Source organism: Ovis canadensis, chromosome 3 (assembly GCF_042477335.2).
Source record: "Ovis canadensis isolate MfBH-ARS-UI-01 breed Bighorn chromosome 3, ARS-UI_OviCan_v2, whole genome shotgun sequence".
NCBI classification, from domain to species: domain Eukaryota; kingdom Metazoa; phylum Chordata; class Mammalia; order Artiodactyla; family Bovidae; genus Ovis; species Ovis canadensis.
In genome coordinates this window covers 205987248-206008652 of record NC_091247.1, presented here as the reverse complement: position 1 = coordinate 206008652, position 21405 = coordinate 205987248, and the positions used below count along the sequence as shown (strand labels likewise).

The 21405-nt window shown below is 40.6% G+C and overlaps 1 protein-coding gene across 3 annotated transcripts in view; it reads left to right on the top strand.

Moving 5' to 3' along the window:
• Positions 1-1065: 1065 nt before the first annotated feature.
• PTPRO (protein tyrosine phosphatase receptor type O) overlaps positions 1066-21405 on the top strand; it is a 275424-nt gene continuing 255084 nt past the window's right edge. For all 3 annotated transcript variants that reach the window (XM_069585625.1, XM_069585624.1, XM_069585627.1), the window contains exon 1: positions 1066-1571. In XM_069585625.1, the coding sequence (XP_069441726.1) occupies positions 1497-1571 (75 nt within the window). In that variant the 5' untranslated portion in view covers positions 1066-1496. The remainder of the gene's footprint in view (positions 1572-21405) is intronic.

The following is a 21405-nucleotide window of genomic DNA, read 5'->3' as shown; positions in this document are numbered from 1 at the left end:
GTCATGTCTGACTCTTTGCGACCCTATGGACAATAGCCTGCTAGGGTCCTCTGTCCATGGAATCCTCCAGGCAAGAATACTGGAGTGGGTAGCCATGCCCTCCTCTAGGGGACCGTCCCCATCCAGGGATCCAATCCACCTCTCTAATGTCTCCTGCATTTACAGGCACGTTCTTTTTTACTAAGGCCACCTGGGAAGCCCATCAGTTCAGTTCAGTTCAGTCGCTCAGTCCTGTCTGACTCTTGCAACCCCATGAATCACAGCACGCCAGGCCTCCCTGTCCATCACCAACTCCTGGAGTTCACTCAAACTCAAGTCCATGGAGTCGGTGATGCCATCCAGCCATCTCATCCTCTGTCGTCCCCTTCTCCTCCTGCCCCCAATCCCTCCCAGCATCAGTCTTTTCCAATGAGTCAACTCTTCGCATGAGGTGGCCAAAGTACTGGCGTTTCAGCCCCAGCATCAGTCCTTCCAAAGAACACCTATACCTGTATATATATCTCCTCTTTTTTAGATTTCCTTCTCATTTAGGTCATCACAGAGTAAACAGCAAAACTCTGCACCATACAGTAGGCTGGAGAATGGGAGTATTTGAATGGGAGGAAGAAGAGAGTGGAAACAGGAAGGATTATCCTCCTGAGTGGGCTTCCTAGGTGGCTCTAGTGGTCAAGAATCCGCTTGCCAGTGCAGGAGATGCAAGAGATACAGGTTCAGTCCCTGGGTCCGGACGATACACTGGAGTAGGAAGCGGCAACCCCCTCCAGTATTCTAGCCTGGAAAATTCCATGGACAGAGGAGCCTGGCGGGCTACAGTTCATGGGCTCGCAAAGAGTCAGACACACTCGCGCGCGCGGGCACACACACACACACACACACATACACACACTGAGTTCCATCACTACATTCACAACCAGTCACTTCCCCCCACAAGGGTTAACTGCAACTGGTAGCAGATGTAGGTAGATCTAGAGGGGACCCGGGTTTCCAGCTCATGAGTTGCTCAAGAGGAGTCCGGGAAGAACTCTTGCGTCCCAGAGACTGTGGAAAGCGTTGGGGCGGAGCCTGGAGTGAGGGGCCGTTCAGCGCTGCGAGGCGGCGGGCGGACCCTGGTGGGAGGGCCCCGCGGCTGCTGTCACTTTACGAGTCCGCAGCCCGGAGCGTGAGTATCTCGGCTGCCGGAGGACCGCGGCGCGCGGCGCGCAAGGCCCCCGCCTCTCGCTCCCCACGCGGACGCCGCGCCAGAGCCTCGCCCACTCCAATCCCCACCCTCACCATCCTTAACTGTTAAAGAACAGCCGCGCCTGGCGCGTTCCTAGAGGATCCCGGGTGCAGAAGGCGGAAGGGGAGCAGGCGCAGGGGCACTGGAAAGGCAGGATGCGCCCTCCCGGAGCAACCTCGGCGCCCAGGGTCTGAGGCTGAAGCCCCAGCTCGCCATTGTGAGCCGCCCGCGGAGCCAGGCGGCGCCACCGTACTCCCGGCTCCCCGTCCACGCCGCGATGTGGCACCTGCCCGCGAGGACGCGCGGCGGCCGCCGCCTCCTGCCTCTGCTCTGGCTCTTTGTGCTGTTCAAGGTAGGGGACCGCCCTCCCCGGCCCCCGCGGTCCTGCCTGCGCCCGCGCTCCGGCGCCCCAGCTCTGCCGCCGGGGAGCCGCGCGCCCCGCGGGCGGGATGGCCCGGCTGCCGGCAGCGCCAGCTGTGCCGCCGGAGCGCACGCTTTGTTGTCCTTGCCTCTGCGTGTTCCCCGCGGGCTTAAGGGATGGGGTGGAAGAACAAGGAAGTTTGCTCCCTCCAGCTTTGACCCTTTGTGCTCTTTGACCGCCTTCGGCATCTTCATCAAAGGTCGGCTCTCCGGTGGTGCTTCCTCAGACAAAATGAGGTCACTTTCCCTTCTGGTCGCTACTGCACCCCAATGCTGCTTCACCTTTCTACCCTCCCCCAACGAGGTTGTGGAGTCTTTGTCTTAATTTACTTTCTGCTGGAATGATACACCGGGGGCTGAGCTCCCTGGCCGAAAATGGACTGCCGGGGTGGGGAGTGAGCTTGATTGTCTTTGACTAAGTAGTGTAAGCTTGAGGCTGGGCAGGACCCCTCTCCCCACGTTCTCCTCTCCAACCTTTACAAAGTCTCTAGACTTTCCCTCACTATATTTACTGAGGATGCTACCTCTAAATTTCAGTGTCAGACATCTGTATAATTAACTTTGTCGTGTCTTCTTTGGAATATCTTCCTCAGTGTTTTACTTTGGGGAATATAAACCAGACAAGGGCTGCTTTAAAAGAAATCCTAGTTTGATAACTATACTGTACATAAAAATTTTTAACGAAATTTAAGTTAGATGTCTTTGGAGAAGTGTTATGAGGTTATAAGGAAGGTAATTGTCTTTTCTTCGTGTCTTCCGGGTGCCTACTTCAGTTGTGTTATTTAGTCCTTTTTTTGGCAAAGCAAACTCAAGTGTGTCGACAGGTGACCAGGAGCTATCCTTTCAGCACCACAGCGCTATCTACCTTAGAGATGGATGAAATATTAATGGATGCAATCGTTTTCTTATCAAAGAGTCATTTCTTGCTCATACGCACCATTAATTATGAATGTCTGATAAAGAGCCAATGGATTGAGAACAGCCAGTTTTAAATATTCCATATTTTCATTTACCTTCTTGGAAAAAGGAAAAATAGTTTCTGGGAGAACCAGCAATAGAGAGCCTAAACATGATTCCAAATTATACTTAATATGTTTTTACATTTTCTGAAGCTATCAATAATTTTTTTAATTTGATAAATAATGAGCTTGGTCGTATATTTTTACTCTAAAAGGTTGCTCTATAAGTAGATACCATAAATGTGTATGTTCTATGAACACACACAAACTTTGAAGTTCCTATTAATATTTCTATTTGTCATATTCTGTCATGTCTATTATGTCTATGCAACACTTGTCATGAATGCAAAGTGAGAAATTGAATAACCACACATTTTACTAAGTAACAGCTAGGACTTGCACATATGACATCTGATCCAAATTGAACCTTTGGCAGTATCTCAGGTTTTTATTTGAATGCTTTATACTGAACAAGAATTTCAGAAATGATCAAATGATGAGTTTGGGAGTGGAGGAAGAGTGCCATAAATAAAATGGAAAAATTTGTGGCAGGAGTTCTAATCAGAAACTTGATATTGGAATTAGAAATTGCAGTCAGTGATGGAATAGACTAATAGATGTTCACCCAGTTCCACATAATAAATGTTTTCCTGCACATTTGTAGTTTAGTGTAACTTATGATAGTAAGTACATTAATAAAGCTTGCCATTTAATAAATACTGTCATGGGACAAATGATCTTGTAAAGAAAATCATTATTTTATATTTCATGTAAATGCAGCATTTTATGTCTCCTGAATATAAAGTATAACAGAGAAAAGATATATATATATGAAAGTGTTAGTCACTTAGTTGTATCCGACTCATCGCAATCCCATGGACTGTAGCCCACCAGGCTCCTCTGTCCCTGGGATTTCCCAGGCAAGAATACTGGAGTGGGTAGCTATTCCCTCCCCTATATGTCTGTGTATATATACATATGCATATATATATATATATATATGCTGAATACCCACTATGTCAGTCTTCTAGGTATTTTGCATATGCTATTTCATTCACTTATTTTGTTACAACTGACAAGAAAGTGGTTAACCAGGCACATAGAATAATGTATTTACATTTTTGAAATAGTATATTTCACAGTAAATTTGGTTCACAGCATAATCTTTCCACAATTTGGAGATGCTTTTGCATTCAAGATCCTGAATAAGTGCCAGTCAAACAGTCCACTGGAAACTATCACAACATTGTTAATTGGCCATATTCCAACATAAAATAAAAGTTTAGTAGAAAATAATTTTAAAAATTAAAAAAAGGAAACATAGCATTCCATTATTAAATGTCAAGTTGTTGGTTGAATCTCAGTGATGAAATCTCAAAAGGTTTATCTGTGTTGAGTCAGAACAAACCCATTTCCCTATGTGATTGACTATAACCAATTTCATTGCTGTAGCCTCAAGATGCCTGGCTAAGGAAGCCTTTGTGCGTTGTTCTCTGTTCATGGTTTAGAGATGGACACATTTAATCAGGCATATCCAATTGTTTAAGTCACCCACTTTGTGTTATGAGGTTAATATCTGCATAATTGATGTTTCCTAAGCACAATGTTGGTTATGAGGATTTCTACTTTCATATAAATAGTGGCATAAAAATAGAAAACAAAAGGAGAACTTTGTTATCAAATATACTGGGATCCTACCAAACTCACTTGAGCTTCCAAGGTGGCCCAGTGGTACAGAATTCACTGCCAATCGATGCAGGAATGCTGGTTCTATCCCTGGGTCAGATAGATGCCCTGGAGAAGGAAATGGTAACCCACTTCAGTATTCTTGCCTAGAAAAATTCCACAGAGAGAGGAGCCTGATGGGCTACCGTCTGTGGGGTCACAGACTCTGACATGACTGAGCACACACACACGCACCAATCTCAAAGTGTTCTACACATGCTGTGCTGTGCTTAGTCGCTCAGTCATGCCCGACACTTTCTGACGCCATGGACTGTGGCCTGCCAGGCTCCTCAGTCCATGAGATTCCCCAGGCAAGAATATTGGAGTGGGTTGCCATGCTCTCCTCCAGGGGGATCTTCCCAACACAGGGATCGAACCCAGGTCTCCTGAATTGCAGGAAGTTTCTTTACCATCTGAACCACTGGGGAAGGCCAAGAATACTGGAGTGGGTAGCATATCCCTTCTCTGGGGATCTTTCCGACCCAGTAATCGAACCAGGGTCTCCTGCATTGCAGGGGGATTCTTTACCAGCTGAGCTACCAGGGAAGCCATTCTACCCATATGTAAACATAAATGGAGTAGTGTTAATATTTATCTGGTGATTCTCCCTCTCCATACATCTTCCCATGATTACAGGGAAACAATGTAATTTCTCTTGCCCAGCCTATCTTTACAAAACCTCTCCTTGAAAATTACTTCTTATATCACTTCACTCCACATCAGTATTTTCTCAATGAAGATGTAAATTGTGGAATATGACATCATAGGAATTAAAATTCTGTCTTCCCTGATATGGTTCCCATTAGTGGTCAACTGGAAGGTTTCCTTAAAGTCATCAGCTTGGCATGAAACCTTCTTTCTTTCTGAACCTCCTCTCTATATTTCCTTCCATCTCTGCTCTTACTTGATATATAATCGGGGAACATTAAATTTGCAAGGGCCTCAATTACATTTTCTGAAAGAAGTTTATGTTTAATTCTATAAAGCATAACTGTTATCATGCTGACCATAGTATTTATTCAGGAGAAACACCCGCTTTCCAAGGTCTGTCTGTCTTTCTCCACTTCCTTTCCCCTGCCCCTGTTTTTGGATGTGGGCCATTTTTAAAGTCTTTACTGAATTTGTTACAATATTGCTTCTGTTTTATGTTCTGGGTTTTTTTGGCCATGAGGCATGTGAGATCTCAGCTTCCCAACCAGGGATGGAATCCTCACTGCCTCCATTAGAAGACAATGGGCTGCCAGTGAAGTCCCTTATCTTTCTTTTTCTCGCTAATTCTCTTCACCACCTCCATTTCTCTCCCTCTTTCCCTGCTCTCCCGCCCACCGCCCCCCCCGCCACACACACAGGCACAGACACACAGAGAAATCTTCACTTTCCTTTTTGAAGTTTTACATTCACATTCTATATCACACAAGGTTGGCAGTTGAACCATAATCTTTTCATCTTTCTGAAGCAGCTTATACCATTATCCTTACAGTGAAGTTCGCTGCCATTAATTTCTTTGTCAATTGACTTCCTTGGCAAATGTTGTTGCCAACCTATTAGAAAAACTCTTTTACATGTGACATCCCTAGTAAATTGGAGAAGGTTCACTGGGCTGGACTTCTTCAGGGAATTGGGTGATAATCCTTCCCAATGAAGCATCTGTTTGCTTCTCTTCTTTGCTATGTGAAAGATTGTTGCTCTGTGAAAGTATAAAAAATTCAGACTTACCTGTTTCTCATTTTGCCTCATAAGAAAATATGTGTCTGTATGAACAAATAACTTAAAGCAAGAGGAGTTTTACTTTATTTTTTAAATGTAGTGCTAGTTCTAATATTTAAATATCCAACTTACAGGTATTTAAATTTATAAGTACATTGATTCTTTTGTTTTATAAACATAATTTTGACTTGAGTCTTTAGTGTTTCCAAAGGATCTTGGTGTTGGATAGAGTTGGTACATCTGTGTAAGCCATTGTGATTGGTAGCGGCTTAGTAGAATGCCTCACAGCTGTGAGCACAGATATTTATTTTTCATTTTCTTCCTAATGTAATACCTTCAGGTACACAGTTCCAGTGATGTTGTATTTTCAGAAGTATAGTATAGTGCAGTGATGAGCTTTACAGGAAAAAAGCAGTATGTTCATTTTGTTACTCCAAATACATTGTAAATGTTTTTGAAATAAAGCCAAGTCTATTGTAAATTTTGGGCTTCCCTTGTAGCTCAGCTGGCAAAGAATCCACCTGCAATGTAGGAGACCTGGGTTCGATCCCTGGGTTGGGAAGATCTTCTGGAGAAGGGAAAGGCTACCCACTCCATTATTTCTTGCCTAGAGAATTCTAGGCAAGAGTTGAATACGACTGAGCGACTTTCACTTCCACTTTCATTGTAAGTTTTTGTCTTCTATTGTGCCTAGTATGCAGTGTTAGGCATATGATAGAAGTTTAATAAACAAGATTTAAATTTTTGGCATTGTATAAGTAGTTTTTGACAGAGATGTGGTTAAGTATTAATATTGAGTTGTGAACTCATCTTTAAGGAAAACATGAGGAAATTAGCATTGTGTGAATTAAATCATTATAATTACAATGCAATCATAGTACCCATCCCTTATATTCAGTTCAGTTAAGTTCAGTTGCTCGGTCGTGTCTGACTCTTTGCGACCCCATGAATTGCAGCACGCCAGGCCTCCCTGTCCATCACCAACTCCCAGAGTTCACTCAGACTCACATTCATCGAGTCAGTGATGCCATCCGGCCATCTCATCCTCTGTCATCCCCTTCTCCTCCTGCCCCTAACCCCTCCCAGCATCAGAGTCTTTTCCAATGAGTCAACTCTTCGTGTGAGGTGACCAAAGTACTGGAGTTTCAGCTTTAGCATCATTCCTTCCAAAGAAATCCCAGGGCTGATCTCCTTTAGAATGGACTGGTTGGATCTCCTTGCAGCCCAAGGGACTCTCAAGAGTCTTCTCCAACACCACAGTTGAACTTATAAAAGTCTTAAATCAAAAAACCTACATGGTCAGTTCAGTTCAGTCGCTCAGTCAGGTTGGAGTCTTTGTGACCCTCTGGACTGCAACACACCAGGCTTCCCTGTCCATCCCCAACACCCGGAACCTACTCAAATTCATGTCCATCGAGTTGCTGATGCCATCCAACCATCTCACTCTCTGTCATCCCCTTCTCCTCCTGCCTTCAGTCTTTCCGAGCATCAGTGTCTTTTCCAATGAGTCAGTTCTTCACGTCAGGTGGCCAAAGTATTGGAGTTTCAGCTTCATCATCAGTCCTTCCAATGAACACTCAGGACTGATTTCCTTTAGGGTAGATTGGTTTGATCTCCTTGCAGTCCAAGGGACTCTCAAGAGTCTTCTCCAACACAGTTCAGAAGCATCAATTCTTTGGTGCTCACCTTTCTTTATAGTCCAACTCTCATATCCATACACGACTACTGGAAAAACCATAACTTTGATTAGATGGACATTTGTTGGCAAAGGAAATACCCATATGGTATTTCCCTCCAAAAGAATACTTTGGATTGCTCATTTATTCATCACTGTTACCCCAACTGCTATTAACTGTCATCGGTTAAAAGTTTGTGTTGAGGACTTCCCTGGTGGTCTGGTGGTTGGGAATCCCCCTGCCAATGCAGGCAACATGGGTTCAATCCCTGGTCTGTGAGAATCCCACCTGTTGGGAGGCAGTTAAGCCCATGTGCCACAACTACTGAAGTCCATGCTCACCTCAACTTGAGAAAGTCTGCATCAGGAAAAACCCAATGAAGCCAAAAATAAATAATATGTTTAAAATATGATATATTTTGTAGAAGTTTGAGTTAAAATACTATGAGGAATAACTTTCCTTACCTTTATATATGACCTACAACTTCAGCCAATATGTAGAAACACAGGTGATATTTTTGCTTCCTCTTCCATATCATCCTTCTTCTGTGACCAGTACCAACTGGAACTGACAAAGATTTCTGCATTCTTCTAATAGAAATACCTCTGAGTTTTTGCCATAACTTTGCTTTTAGGAGATGAGGCCTTTTGTACAGCCTAGTGTTAGTCATATCTGCGGTAGTGTTCAATCCAGGGGCATAAACCAATGCAAAGCCTTAAAGAACTCTTCTGTGGTGCCCCTGGAGCCACCTTGGCATCAGCTCCTTCTGCCAAATAAATATGTGGGAGACCTCCATGTGCCCTTGTGTCACTGATTTGAGAAGCTAAAACAAGGTTAACATGGCACCAGTGGAAGGAACACGAGGGTAAATGGGGTAGGACAAAACTAGAGACAGAACACAAAGTCTCTTGTTCTCTCCTCTTCTGGTGCTGTTGGTTCCAGCAGGTTCCATATTGTTTCTATCAGTGATTCAAAAGGGTGTATAAGTAACCTTCTTGAACACCTCTTATGTAATCTGTCATCACTAATTACTCCTAATTAATGAGCTTGTTCTTTCCTAAGCTTGTTCTTGGTGTTCAGAGTGCTGATTTCTAGTTTTCTTTTTCCTCTGAACATGGTGCCTTCCAATTTATTTCTATGAGTATAACCATATATTATCTCTGTGTCAGAAAATCATCCTCAACTCATTCATTCAGAATCTAATTCTCCAGTAAAATGTGTCTCTTTTCCCTAGGCATTCTAGATCAATTCCTCTTACTTCTAAATATACTAAAATCACCAAACAAACAAGAGGGATGTTTGAGACAAGGTTGTAGAGGTTTCTGGAGAGAGCAGTTTTCCCCTCCTTTTTGTCAAGAAATTGAGATGAAAGAGAGAGAAATGATATACGCTTGAAAAAATCTTTCAGAAACAGAGAATCAGAATTGAAACTAAGAATCTGAGTTCAAGGGCTATGTTACAAATGATAAATACTCATGGTAATTTCTGTAAGAAAATGAATGTAGAGAAAATTAAGGAATCAAAAGAAAAAAGTTTGATGAAAATAGTATATTGCCAACCTTCTATCTATATTTAAATGTGTTTCTTCTTGAATGCTCTTCATTTGTTTGGTTTCCCACTCTTCCTAAATGGGAATACTGTGCAGTTCATTTTTCTAACAATAAAAATGTTGTTTTCTCTCATAAAGCAAATTAAAACCAAATGAATCTGGTCATTTTGCACCTTTACTAGCAAATAAAAATAGTAGGGATGTGATTTATCTACAATGTAGAGGTACAAAATCAGAACTATTTTTTGTAACACTATTATATATGTGATTTAAATTATGAATGTTTCTCTTGTTTTGTATCATCTCATTAACTGTTACTTAGAAAACTGAGACTTTTGTTGCTTTTTTTCAGACCCACTGTTGTGAAAAGCATGGTAGCATTTAGGAAAATACAAATTTATACACATGGAAATCAAGGGATGGAAGTCAGCTTAAGGAGATTCCTACATGCTGTGCCAGAATGTAGAGTCTTTACCCTCTAGGTGAAGAAGACTATTGAAAGGTTTAATCAAAACTGAATGGAATAAGATTTGCATTTTTGATAGAGCCTGTGGCTGTAGGAAAGGCTTTCTCAAAGGTATACCAGATAGGGAAGCAGTTAAACTGCTAGGAGGTTATTGTAATGATCCAGTTAAGAGATATAATGCAAACCTTGACACTAGGGTGATGGGAAAAGGGACCAAAGGAAGAGAGGTGGTGTTCAAAATAGCTAAAATGACAAGACTGTCACATGTGGGAAATTAACGAAAGAGGAGTCCAAGGTCTTTTCCAGGTAACTGATACCTTTACCTGAAATGTTGCCACTATTATGATACCAAGTGGGCTGGTGGTATCTATTCTCTCCTCCAAATCAGCATACCCCTTTCTCCACCCACAGTGCCAGGGAGCTCCCCTATAAAGGCTGCTTCTTCAGGTCCCCTTGCCCTTTGGCCTATAGTGAGTTTGACTGATAGGAAGCATCAGAGTCTTTATTCCCCCAGTGTCCACCTTGGCTTGACCCTGATAGGCAGTAGATTCCGTCTCTCTTCCAATCTTGTAGTCAGCCTTTCTATTAAGGCCAAGTTCTGGCCAAGTTCCAGAAACAGCTTCTTGGTCCCTGTAGGATAATAGCTTCTCACTGCTGCTTCTCCCTGGATACTTTAACATCCCTATTTAGTATCATCATTTCTGCTCCACACCTTAATTAACAGTCTTTTGATTAAACTCTATGAAGTTTCCCCTGCCTGCACTGCTGGGACCTCTACTGCTGTAGTGCATGATGAGGTTAGTAGAGGGCCTCTTGAGTTTGACTTGCCTAAAAAAGCAGGTGCTTAGTTAGATATGAGTCTGATCTAGGGGAAAGGGCAAACCTGAAGTTGTGAGTGGGAATGTTTCAGCAGAGGGCAAAGGAGAGAAGGGCAATGGGCCAGGGTGGGACCTTTGAGGAGCACTGACATTTAATAAGGAACCTTGGAAGGTGAAGAAGGAATAGCCAGAGAGGTATAAGAATCAAGGACCCCAAGCTCTGGTTTTGAGTGGGAGTGATTTGTCAACAGCGTCAAAACAACCTCCTGTAAACTTGTTTGTTAGGATAAGCATCTACGTCCCTGTCTACATTTATACTTTGCAAATAAGATGTAGAGAAAAAAATGTATGGACACCAAACGGGAAAGGAGAGAATGGTAGGATTAACTGGGAGATTGGGATTGACATATATACCCAATGGATACTATGTATAAAATATATAGCTAGTGAGATCCTACTGTATAGCATGGGGAGCTCCACTCTGTGCTCCATGTGATGTAAGTGGGAAGGAAATTCACAAAAGAGGGGATATATGTAAACACAGAGCTGATTCACATTGCTGTACAGCAGAAAGTAATGGCACTCCAATAAAAATTAGTAAAAAAAAAAAAATTACCACTTTAACAAGAAAAAAAAAAGATAGATATTGTTGGGCCAGAGAGACCTGATTTCAATCTCAACTCTCTAGGCTGTTCCTCTTACTAGCAGCAGGATGTAGGGGAAATTATTTGTCTTCTCTGGGGTTCCTATGGTGATTGGCTATATTTATCTCGGAGGATTACTGTCAGGAATAATTGGGATAATGACCATAAAATATCTTAAACAGTGCCTAGAATACAGAAAGCACTTAGTAAATGTTGTCTAAAAACAGAAATAGAAAGAAACAGGATAATAAAAATAACCAGTGGAAAATCAAAGAAGATGAACAATTAAAACTGTATCCACAGCAGCATCTTCCTAAATGTACCCCATGGAACACTAGAGACTTGAAATATTAACAGGTGTTGTTAAAAATAAACACTTTGTGCAGACTTGAATTTGGGAAGTAATCTATTTATTAATATCTTTGTTTTAAACTAATATCAATTAATTTATTATTTTTTGTACCAGGATTTCTTAAAAAGTTTACTATGTTAATATTCATTGTGTTTTCAGAAGGAAGACATAGTGTGTACCATTTTCCAAGTTTAACTGCAGAATTCTGTTTTTAAAAATGATTCATGTGTATGTGTATGTATGTTAGTTGCTCAATTATGTTCAACTTTTTGTGACCCCATTGATTGTAGCCCACAAGGCTTCTCTGTCCATGGGGATTCTCCAGGCAAGAATACTGGACTTGGTATCCACTCCCTTCTTTAAGGTATCTTCCCAACCCAGGGATTGAAGCTGGGTCTCTTGCATTACAGGTGGATTCGTTACCATCTGAGCCACCAGGGAAGCCACAAAATGATTCACTGGAATAGTGAATACACCATAAAATATGGAAAACATATGCATTTTTTTCTTCCAAAAGAGCTGAACATCAGTCCTTGGAAAGAAAGCAGGGAATAGTTGCTCTCCTTCATGCAAATTCTTCAGATGCTGAAATTTAGACTATGATAAATCTTACTTCTATGTTTTCCCTATCATTAGGATTATTTTCTTTATTAAAAAAGAAAGACATAAAGAAAAAAAGTGTCTAGTGTACAAGTGTATTATTTCTTAAGGTGTATTCACTATAAAATGCTTCATGGAAATAGTGAATACACCTTAAGAAACAATATGCTTGTACACTAAGACAGTTTTTTCTTTGTTTCTCTTTTTTATGAGGAAAGTAACCCTAATGATAGGGAAAACATAACAGTAAGATCGATCATAATCTAAATCTCAGAATCTGAAGAATTTGCATGAAGGAGAGCAACTATTCCCTGCTTTCTTTCCAAGGACTGATGTTCAGCTCTCTTGGAAGAAAAAATGTGCATGTTTTCCTTATTTTATGGGTTATGCTAACTCTGGGTTTGGTAACTGTACATACAAAAATTTCTTTGGTCTTTATTAAAAAGATGGAAAATTAATTTTAACATTATTTTTCAAATATCATTGTCTTAATATATGACTTGACTTAGAACAATTTTGTTCAGTATATTTCATTGAATATAAAACTGTACTTTTCAAAAGTCATGTAATTCAATGCTTGAAGTGAAAGTGAAGTCGCTCAGTCGAGTCCGACTCTTTGAAACCCCGTGAACTGTAGCCTACCAGGCTTCTCCATCCATGGGATTCTCCAGGCAAGAGTACTGGAGTGGATTGCCATTTCCTTCTCCAGGGATCTTTCCAACCCAGGGATCAAACCCAGGTCTCCCACATTGGAGGCAGATGTGTTAACCTCTGAGCCACCAGGGAAGCAAGCTTCTACTTATCTAATATGACTGCCAATTGGTCATTAATGGAAGAATTGCTGTCAGCTGAGAGGTAACTGTTCCACTTTGGAGCAGTCATTTCGTTGTTTGGCTTGGTGTTGAGGTAAGTTGGCTCTGGCTGTATCTTTCACATATTATTTCTATCCCTGTCTTATTTTAGTATGGGACTATGTTGTGACTGTTCCTGCTTTCTTGAATGTTCGGAACAACTGCTTGCCAACAGACTTGTCAGGCTATAAAAATAGTTTGTGAGAAGCTTGTCATTGCTCTGTCTTGTCCTCAGCCCTCTATCATACCACTTTAAGCTGTTTAAAGCAGCCCAGAATTTCTGCCTATTGCCATTCTTCTCTTTCATGGCCATAATAGCCATTCGGGCAAAAGACAGTTCTCTTTCTTCTCAAGTTCTATGATGAACCATCAAGAGCGCCCATCTCTGCTCAAAGAAAATTCTTCAACATGTTTTTCCCAAGCAGCCAATCTAAAATCACCCCATCACTCCAAAATACTACCACTTTTATGCAGGTTCAGTTTCTTAAGAAAAGGTATTACTCCCTCCATGACATTATACCAACTCTTTATTATGACTTAACTCCTCTCCTGGAATGCATGTAGGTTCCATGAAGGCAACATCTTAATTTTTTTTTGCTGACTGCTGTATCTCCGGCTGTTGGAAGGGTGCCTAGTCCAGGGTAGACGCTCAGTAAAATATTTGTTGAATATATGAATGAACATTGAATGAATACACGGAGTGAGAAAGGTCAAACAGGAGTTATGGGACAGGCTTGAGACAGAGGAAGAGCAGGTTGCAAGCAGGTGCAAGTTCCGGGCACAGAGCCAACGCGCAGTGACATGAACCAGGAGGAAGAGTCCATCAGGCGCGCAGTGCTGAGCAAAGCTCCGGGAGAGAGTGGAGTCAGAACGCGGAGATAATCTTGAAATGCTGTTTTATCGGTCTTGTGGAGGAAGCAGAGGTTTTATTACCACAGTGACAATGAAGTCTTTTGGACATTAAGATAAGCTTCTTCATACATTCCCCCCCTTGCTATTGTATTGTCAGAATAAAGTACTGACAAATGGTGTATGTTCAAGCAACGGATGTGTTCCCCTCTGTGGCAAATTCTCATCTGTAGCAAAGTAAAAACTCAGCCTTTCTGATCACTTATTCTCTATTTTATTCACTGGCTATGCATACAGTTTACTTGTTCTACAATTTGAGAATATCAAAAAATAAAAATAATTTTTAAAATAAAACTTTTCCTTTATTTTTCTCTCACCATGCATATTAATGTGCTCAGGATGTAGACCACTAAAAACATTTTCAGAAACTCGCATGACTGATTGAAACTCAGATGATTATTATTTTCCTTCAGTAATTGAAAGCTAGGATTCCCTTATGCCTTAAAATAATATATATATATTTAAAAATACATGTTAGTGTCTCCCAGAAAATTTTTAATGGATTTTAGATAATGAATGTCTTCTCTTGTATAAGATTCCAATAGGTCATTTTATATAGAAACAATGGTAATTTTCATATTCAATTGAATACTAGATAATAAATATTTCATTATCCAAACATGGACAGACCATTAAATAGTCTGATTGAATTAGTGTTGTAGTCATTAAAATGTTAGTACGTATATACCAGTGACTAAAATATAAAACTATATGCATAAAACACATACTATTTTTACTTATGCTGTTCTGCTAGAGAATTGAAAGGTACTACATTGTCTTGTAATATACTACATTTTGTCTACAGTCTACTCCTGTATTGGTAAAGAGTGGGATTTTTAGTTACTTGCAATTCCTTTTCTCTATGACTAATTTTCTTTTTGTTTGTTGATAATTCAATATCTTCTCAAGAGTCAAAAACAGAGGAAAATTGTGATCAGATAACTTGTACACTCACATAAATGGCTTAAAAAGGATTTTCCCCTTCCATGGATTTATGATAAGGAGAAATGCATGTGGAGAGTATGAAAATAATATTAATAATTCTATGATTAATAAATTTTTTAAGACTTGTGCTTTTTTTAAAATTGAAATCTGTAGTTATTTATTTATTTGTTTATTTGTTTTAGCTACCCCTGATGGCATGTGGTATCTTAGTTCCCTGACCAGGAATAGAACCTGCGCCCCCTGCAGTGGAAGCATGGAGTCTTAACCACTGGACCTCCAGAGAAGTCCAGATAAATTTTTATTTTATAAGTTTAACAGTTTTCTTTCTTTCTTTCTTTTTTAGTATCAAAGCAAAATTTCTAGAAATCTCTAAGAACACAATTATATGAGTCTCTTTCTGTCTCTGTGTGGTTCCTCAGAATTTGGCTAATTGTCATACATCATGCTTTCCTATTGAAGTCAACTTGGTGGTCAAGAAAATATAGTCTAGTAATATTGCTTTGGGATGTCTGTTTACTTTGATGTTGTGCTGAAAACTAAAGTGTAATCCGAAAAATGGAGTGTCTTCACAAACGCCACAAAGTAGTAAGCATCATTTTTACAATAAGTGTTGACAGCATTACCATAAGAAATCCCTTATTACTTGGATGTACTAAAAATGCCTAGATTTTATCTAGGAAGAAAAATTGACTTCTAATTTTCTGAATGTTAAGTGGATTAATAAGGTGAATAATAAAAAGCCAAGGGAATTGTATAATGTCTGTAATGTATTATTAAACAGTAAGTCATGTGGTGCTCCCTTAAAGGATTTTAGAAAAAGCTGGCTTATTATAGAGTTATTTACATATAAATATAGAGATTAGATGTAGCCAAGTTAATTTTGCATCATCATGGGGACTTTCTTCCAGTTTCCCGAACTAAATTATACTTTTTAATTAGTCCTTCAGAAATAACTATAGGCCTCACTCAAGATGGATAACTACTTGGAATTTATGATATGAAGATTCTGGTATTATCAAAACTGTTCAAAAATGATTGCAAGGACTTAGATTTAAGTTCAGTTCAGTCGCTCAGTCGTGTCCGACTCTGCGACCCCATGAATCCCAGCACGCCAGGCCTTTGTGTCCATCACCAACTCCTGGAGTTCACTCAAATTTACGTCCATCGAGTCAGTGATGCCATCCAACTATCTCATCCTCTGTCGTCCCCTTCTCCTCCTGCCCCCAATCCCTCCCAGAATCACAGTCTTTTCCAATGAGTCAACTCTTCCCACATGAGGTGGCCAAAGTACTGGAGTTTCCGCTTTAGCATCATTCCTTCCAAAGAACAGCCAGGGCTGATCTCCTTTAGAATGGACTGGTTGGATCTCCTTGCAGTCCAAGGGACTCTCAAGAGTCTTCTCCAACACCACAGTTCAAAAGTGTCAGTTCTTCGGTGTTCAGCATTCTTCACAGTCCAACTCTCACATCCATACATGACCACTGGAAAAACCATAGCCTTGACTAGACGGAACTGTGGACTTAATCCTGAAAATTTAGCTTATCAGTTGTTGTTCAGTTGCTAGGTTGTGTCCAACTCTTTGCGACCCCATGGACTACAGCATGCCAGGCTTCCCTGTCCTTCACTATCTCATGGAGCTTGCTCAGACTTATATGCATTGAGCTGGTGATGCCATCCAACCATCTCATCCTTGTCACCCCTTTCTCCTCCTGCCCCTCAGTCTTTCCTAGCATCAGGGTCTTTTCCAATGAGTTGGCTCTTCTCATCAGGTGGCCAAAGTATTAGAGCTTCAGCTTCAATATCAGTCTTTGCAATGAATATTCAGGGTTGAGTTACATAACAGTTTTACCTAATTAAAAAGAAGTCCCTTATCAATTGCTTCTTTTTAATTAGGTAAAATTTAAATCTGCAAAAATAAGCCCCCTACCTTTAGACGTGTTCCAGCTTCCTTCCACGAATTTATTTTTTTGTCTACTTGCACTTGACAAAAGACAACTGTATTTCTAATTCTTTTCTGCATCTGATTGCTGCCACATCTTTTTATTTATTTTTTGAAGGCTAGTTGGAAATCTAATAAGACTCTTTCATTGAAATTCTTGTTGCTATGTTGAGGGCTTCAATTAGCCTTTTTTTAAAACCATGTGATTTCTTGTGGTTCTGAAGTAGGGAGTTCTTAATTTGAAATAAGTCTGAATCAGGCATGCATCACCAAACACAATTTTCTAAAATGGATTAAAAATTTGAGAACTAATACATGTTCACTGTGGAAAATGTATAAAATACAACCAGCAGAAAGGGAAGAACGTTGTCATTCCTACACATTCAATTCTAAAATAACTACCATCTGGGGATATATCATTCCAATTTTTTTTCCCATGTCTGTGTAGCTGAGTGGGTAAGTAAAAAAAAAATAGCATCAAATTGTCCTACTATTTTAGCATGCTCTTTTCACTTAAATGTATTATGATAATTTTTACAAGACCTGAGTGTTTTCAGTTCTCTTCAATTTATGAATTAAGCCACGGGTCTGAGGGTCAATTATATTCAAGTCCCAGTTGTTTTTGCACCAGTGAAGGACGTGGATAATCATACATATTGATTATGACTGTGAACTGCTGGGGATCATCACCTATATGTGTGCCTTCCATTAGCATGATTAGCTCAGAATTAGTCACAGAAAAACTTCAAAGGCTATGTTGATAGGCATTTATTTTCTATTTTTCCATAGTTTAAATATCATGCATAAAAAAAAATTAAGAATAAGGACTTCCCTGGCAGCCTATTGGTTAACCTTCCAGTGCAGGTGGTGTGGGTTTGATCCCGAGTTGGGGAGTTAAGATCCCAAATGCCTCAGGGCCAAAAACAAACAATCAAACAAGCAAAAAACCCATGAAACAGAGACAACATTGCAACAAGTTCAAAAAGACTTTTTAAAAAACTTAAGAGCATAGGCTCAGTCCTGAAGAAAATCAACCCTGAATGACTCTTCCAATACTCTTCCCGTACTGCCAAAGCTCCAATACTTTGGCCATCTGTTGGGAACAGCAGACTCATTGGAAAAGACCCTAATGCTGGGAAAGATTGAGGGCAGGAGAAGAAGTGGGTGACAGAGGATGAGGTGGTTGGATGGCCTCATGAGTTTGAGCAAACTCCGGTAAATAATGAAGGATAGGGAAGCCTGGCATGCTTTAGTTCATGGGGCTGCAGAGTTGGACATGGCTTACTGACTGATCAATAACAACAACACAACAATAAACTCTGTAGTCAAAAAGATACAGGGTTGAACTTTGGCTCTGCTCTTCTAGCTGTGTGTCATCTGATGGTGTACTGACTTTGTACTGACTTCTTCATTGAAGACGCAAATTACAGTGACTGCCCAAATCATTATTTTTCCAGTGGCCAAGTCTGCCATCTTCTCCACCACCTGCCATCTTTTGAGGAAAACACCTTTTTGATTTGATTTTTATAATTGGAAAGGGTCCTCCTTGACCTTAATGTCCTGAGCAGAGTGATCAGTCGAGGGGTGAACCCCGACCTGAGCTAAACCCAATGAGGACTGCACCCCACCACTGTCTTTGAGATTGGCATGAGATCTCAGCCAAACCTATCAGAATCTTTCCCTGTAATTACTTCTAAAATGGCAATGGTGGGAAAGAATACGCTTCAGCTGTGACATTAGCCAAGACATAGGAGCTAAGACACGAGCCTGAAAGCTATCCCCAGTAAAGCTGATTCATAAGAAGAAACATGTTCTAGCAGAGAAGAAGGAGGTAGAAGCAATGGAGGGGCTTCCCCAGTGGCTCTTGTAAAGAACGTGCCTGTGAACACAGGAGCCGTGGGTTCAGTCCCTGGGTCGGGAAGATCCCCTGGAGAACGGAATGACAATCTACTCCAGTATTCTTGCCTGGAAAGTCCCATGGACAGAGGAGCCTCCCATGGGCTATAATCCATGGGGTTGCAAACTGTCAGACACAATTTAGCAACTAAGAACAACAACAGAAACAGTAGCGGCTTCAGCAAGACATCTTTCATTGCACAAAGACTATCTCACTTCTTGACTCTAGCTTCACTATACTGCAGTCTACAAAAATGCAGTTCTATCACACTCAAGCAGGCACAGGAATGCTTGGAATCTTTAAGAAATCTGAATCTTGTACACCTAAAGCTAAGACAACATTATAAATCAACTATACTTCCATTAAAAAAAAAGAAGTGTGAATCCGAGTTGGTATGATACAATTTATCATACAAACTGGGGCCCTTCCAAGACTGAAAGGGATCATTATGCCAGGACAGCAGACATAAATTGGCCTGTCCTGGAAAAGCAGGACAGATGGTTACTCCTTTCTGAATGTACTAACAGGCATGTTTGATGCAGTATGGAGTCACTAGCTCCTTGCCCATGTCATCCATCTCTGAAAACTTCTGTTCTAAACAAGACAAGTTGGCTGTGTAAGAGGAATTGTAATTATCTTTGTCAAAAAACTAAAGCTGGTATAGGAATGTTTATAGTAGCTTGGTTTGTACTAGCCAAACACTGCAGATAACCAAAATGACCTTCAATAAGTGAATGGTTAAACAAACGGTGGTATTTTTGGTACCATGTGATATTATTACTCAGCAACAAAAAAGAATAAATTATTAAAACCCACAGGAACCTGAGTGAACCACAAGGAAATCATGCTGACTGAAAAAAGCCACTCTCAAAATGTTGCAAAATGTATAATTTCATTTATATGAAAGTGAAAGTGTTAGTTACTCAGTCGTGTCCGACTCTGTGACTCCATGGACTGTAGCCCACCAGGCTCCTCTGTCCATGGGATTCTCTAGGCAAAAATACTGGAGTGGGTTGCCATTCCCTTCTCTAGGGGATCTTCCCGACCAGGGATCGAACCCAGGTCACCCATATTGCAGGCAGATTCTTTACCATCTGAACTACCAGGGAAGCCCTTCGTTTATACAGCACCCTAGAAACAACAAAATTATGGAGATGGAGAACAAATTGCTGGTTCCCAAGGATTAGGGATTAAGTGGGGTGGAGGAGAAGCGCACATGACTACGAAGGCATAACGTGAAAGAGGCTTATGATAAGTGAGCCATTGTGTATCTTGATCATTGTGAGAGTTACCTGAAATTATACACGTGATCAAAGTGTGTAGGTCTACATATACACACACAGATGAGGACATTACCATTTGTGGAATCTTAGTAAATTCTGTGGATTTTACCAATGTCAGTCTCTTAGTTTGAGTATTTCCTTGTTGGGGATATTTTCTTGTTTTGGTATGCAAAATATCAACCTTGGAGGAGCCAGGGTGAATGGTGCATGGGACCTGCCCGTACATTTCTTTGCAACCTCCTATAAATCTATAGTTTTCCAAAGAAAAAGGTTAAATAACTTTGTTTAGTTTGTATTATCTTCTCTTTTTTTCTGTGCCTGGCACTATGCTAAGTATTTTAACTGACTAATTGATACAGACTTTTAGTGATGAGGACTGTATGTGAAAGACAGTAATTATACGTGCAGGGAAAGGAAAGCCATCTAAGCAAATGTGAAAAAAAATAAGGAAAATACACAAGGACTTCAGTATAATAAGATTAGCTGCAAACTCAAATGCATTATGAGAAAGATAGCATGTTGAACAATGATCTTACGAGATAGCTACTGAATCCTGGAAAGGAGCAAATGTTAAGGCATTCCTAGTTGCCGCGGCCAGCACAAGCAAGAGTCGCACCTGCTCAGGGAGAGAACGGAGCGTCCCCGCTAAGAAAATAAGAGATAGACAAAAGATGGGGTTGAGAGGATCAGACCAAAATGGCTGATACCTTGCTTTATTGTGCTGCGGTATATATAGGGTAAAGTACGTGACTTAAGGCACTCACAAGGTTGTTTTTTAATCTCAGGATACAATCACCAGACCCTTACCATTGTATACAGAACACAATCAGAATATCTATCTTCTATGAAATATACACAATAAGATAATCTATCTTCTATGAAATGTTGCCGAAACCAAACATCTTGGAGCCTTAAGGGTTATAAAAACTCTTGAGGGTGGCGGGACAGGGAGCTTAGGCACGTGTCCTAGGGCCCGGCATACCTGCCAGGGAGCTCCCAAGACTTAACCCTTCACGGGTCGTCCCCCGCAGCTCCCCTCTCTTTATTTTTTAAAAGCTCCATAAGATGTTGGTGTTGCAACATGTTTTTATGTATTAAAACTCTCATATGTAAAAATTCTTTAACAATGCTACGAATAAGGCAAGGAGCTAAACAAATTATGATAAGCACAACAGTCAGAACCGCGCCCATAGCAATTATACTTCGCCACAGTGAATGAAGGCTAGGAAAGTTAGAAAATAAATTTTGTAAAAAATTATCGACGGTATCAGCTATATTCAAAGTAGCTTTTGGAGAATTTTCGATGTCAAGAATTTCATTGTGCAATTGTAAAAGATCTAAAGAAACATTAGTATTAAACCAAATTCCTTGCAGATGTTTTTTCACCTTATCCCACGGAAAGTCAGAAGTATTGTAAGGCTTTTTTGTAACACAAATCCATTTATA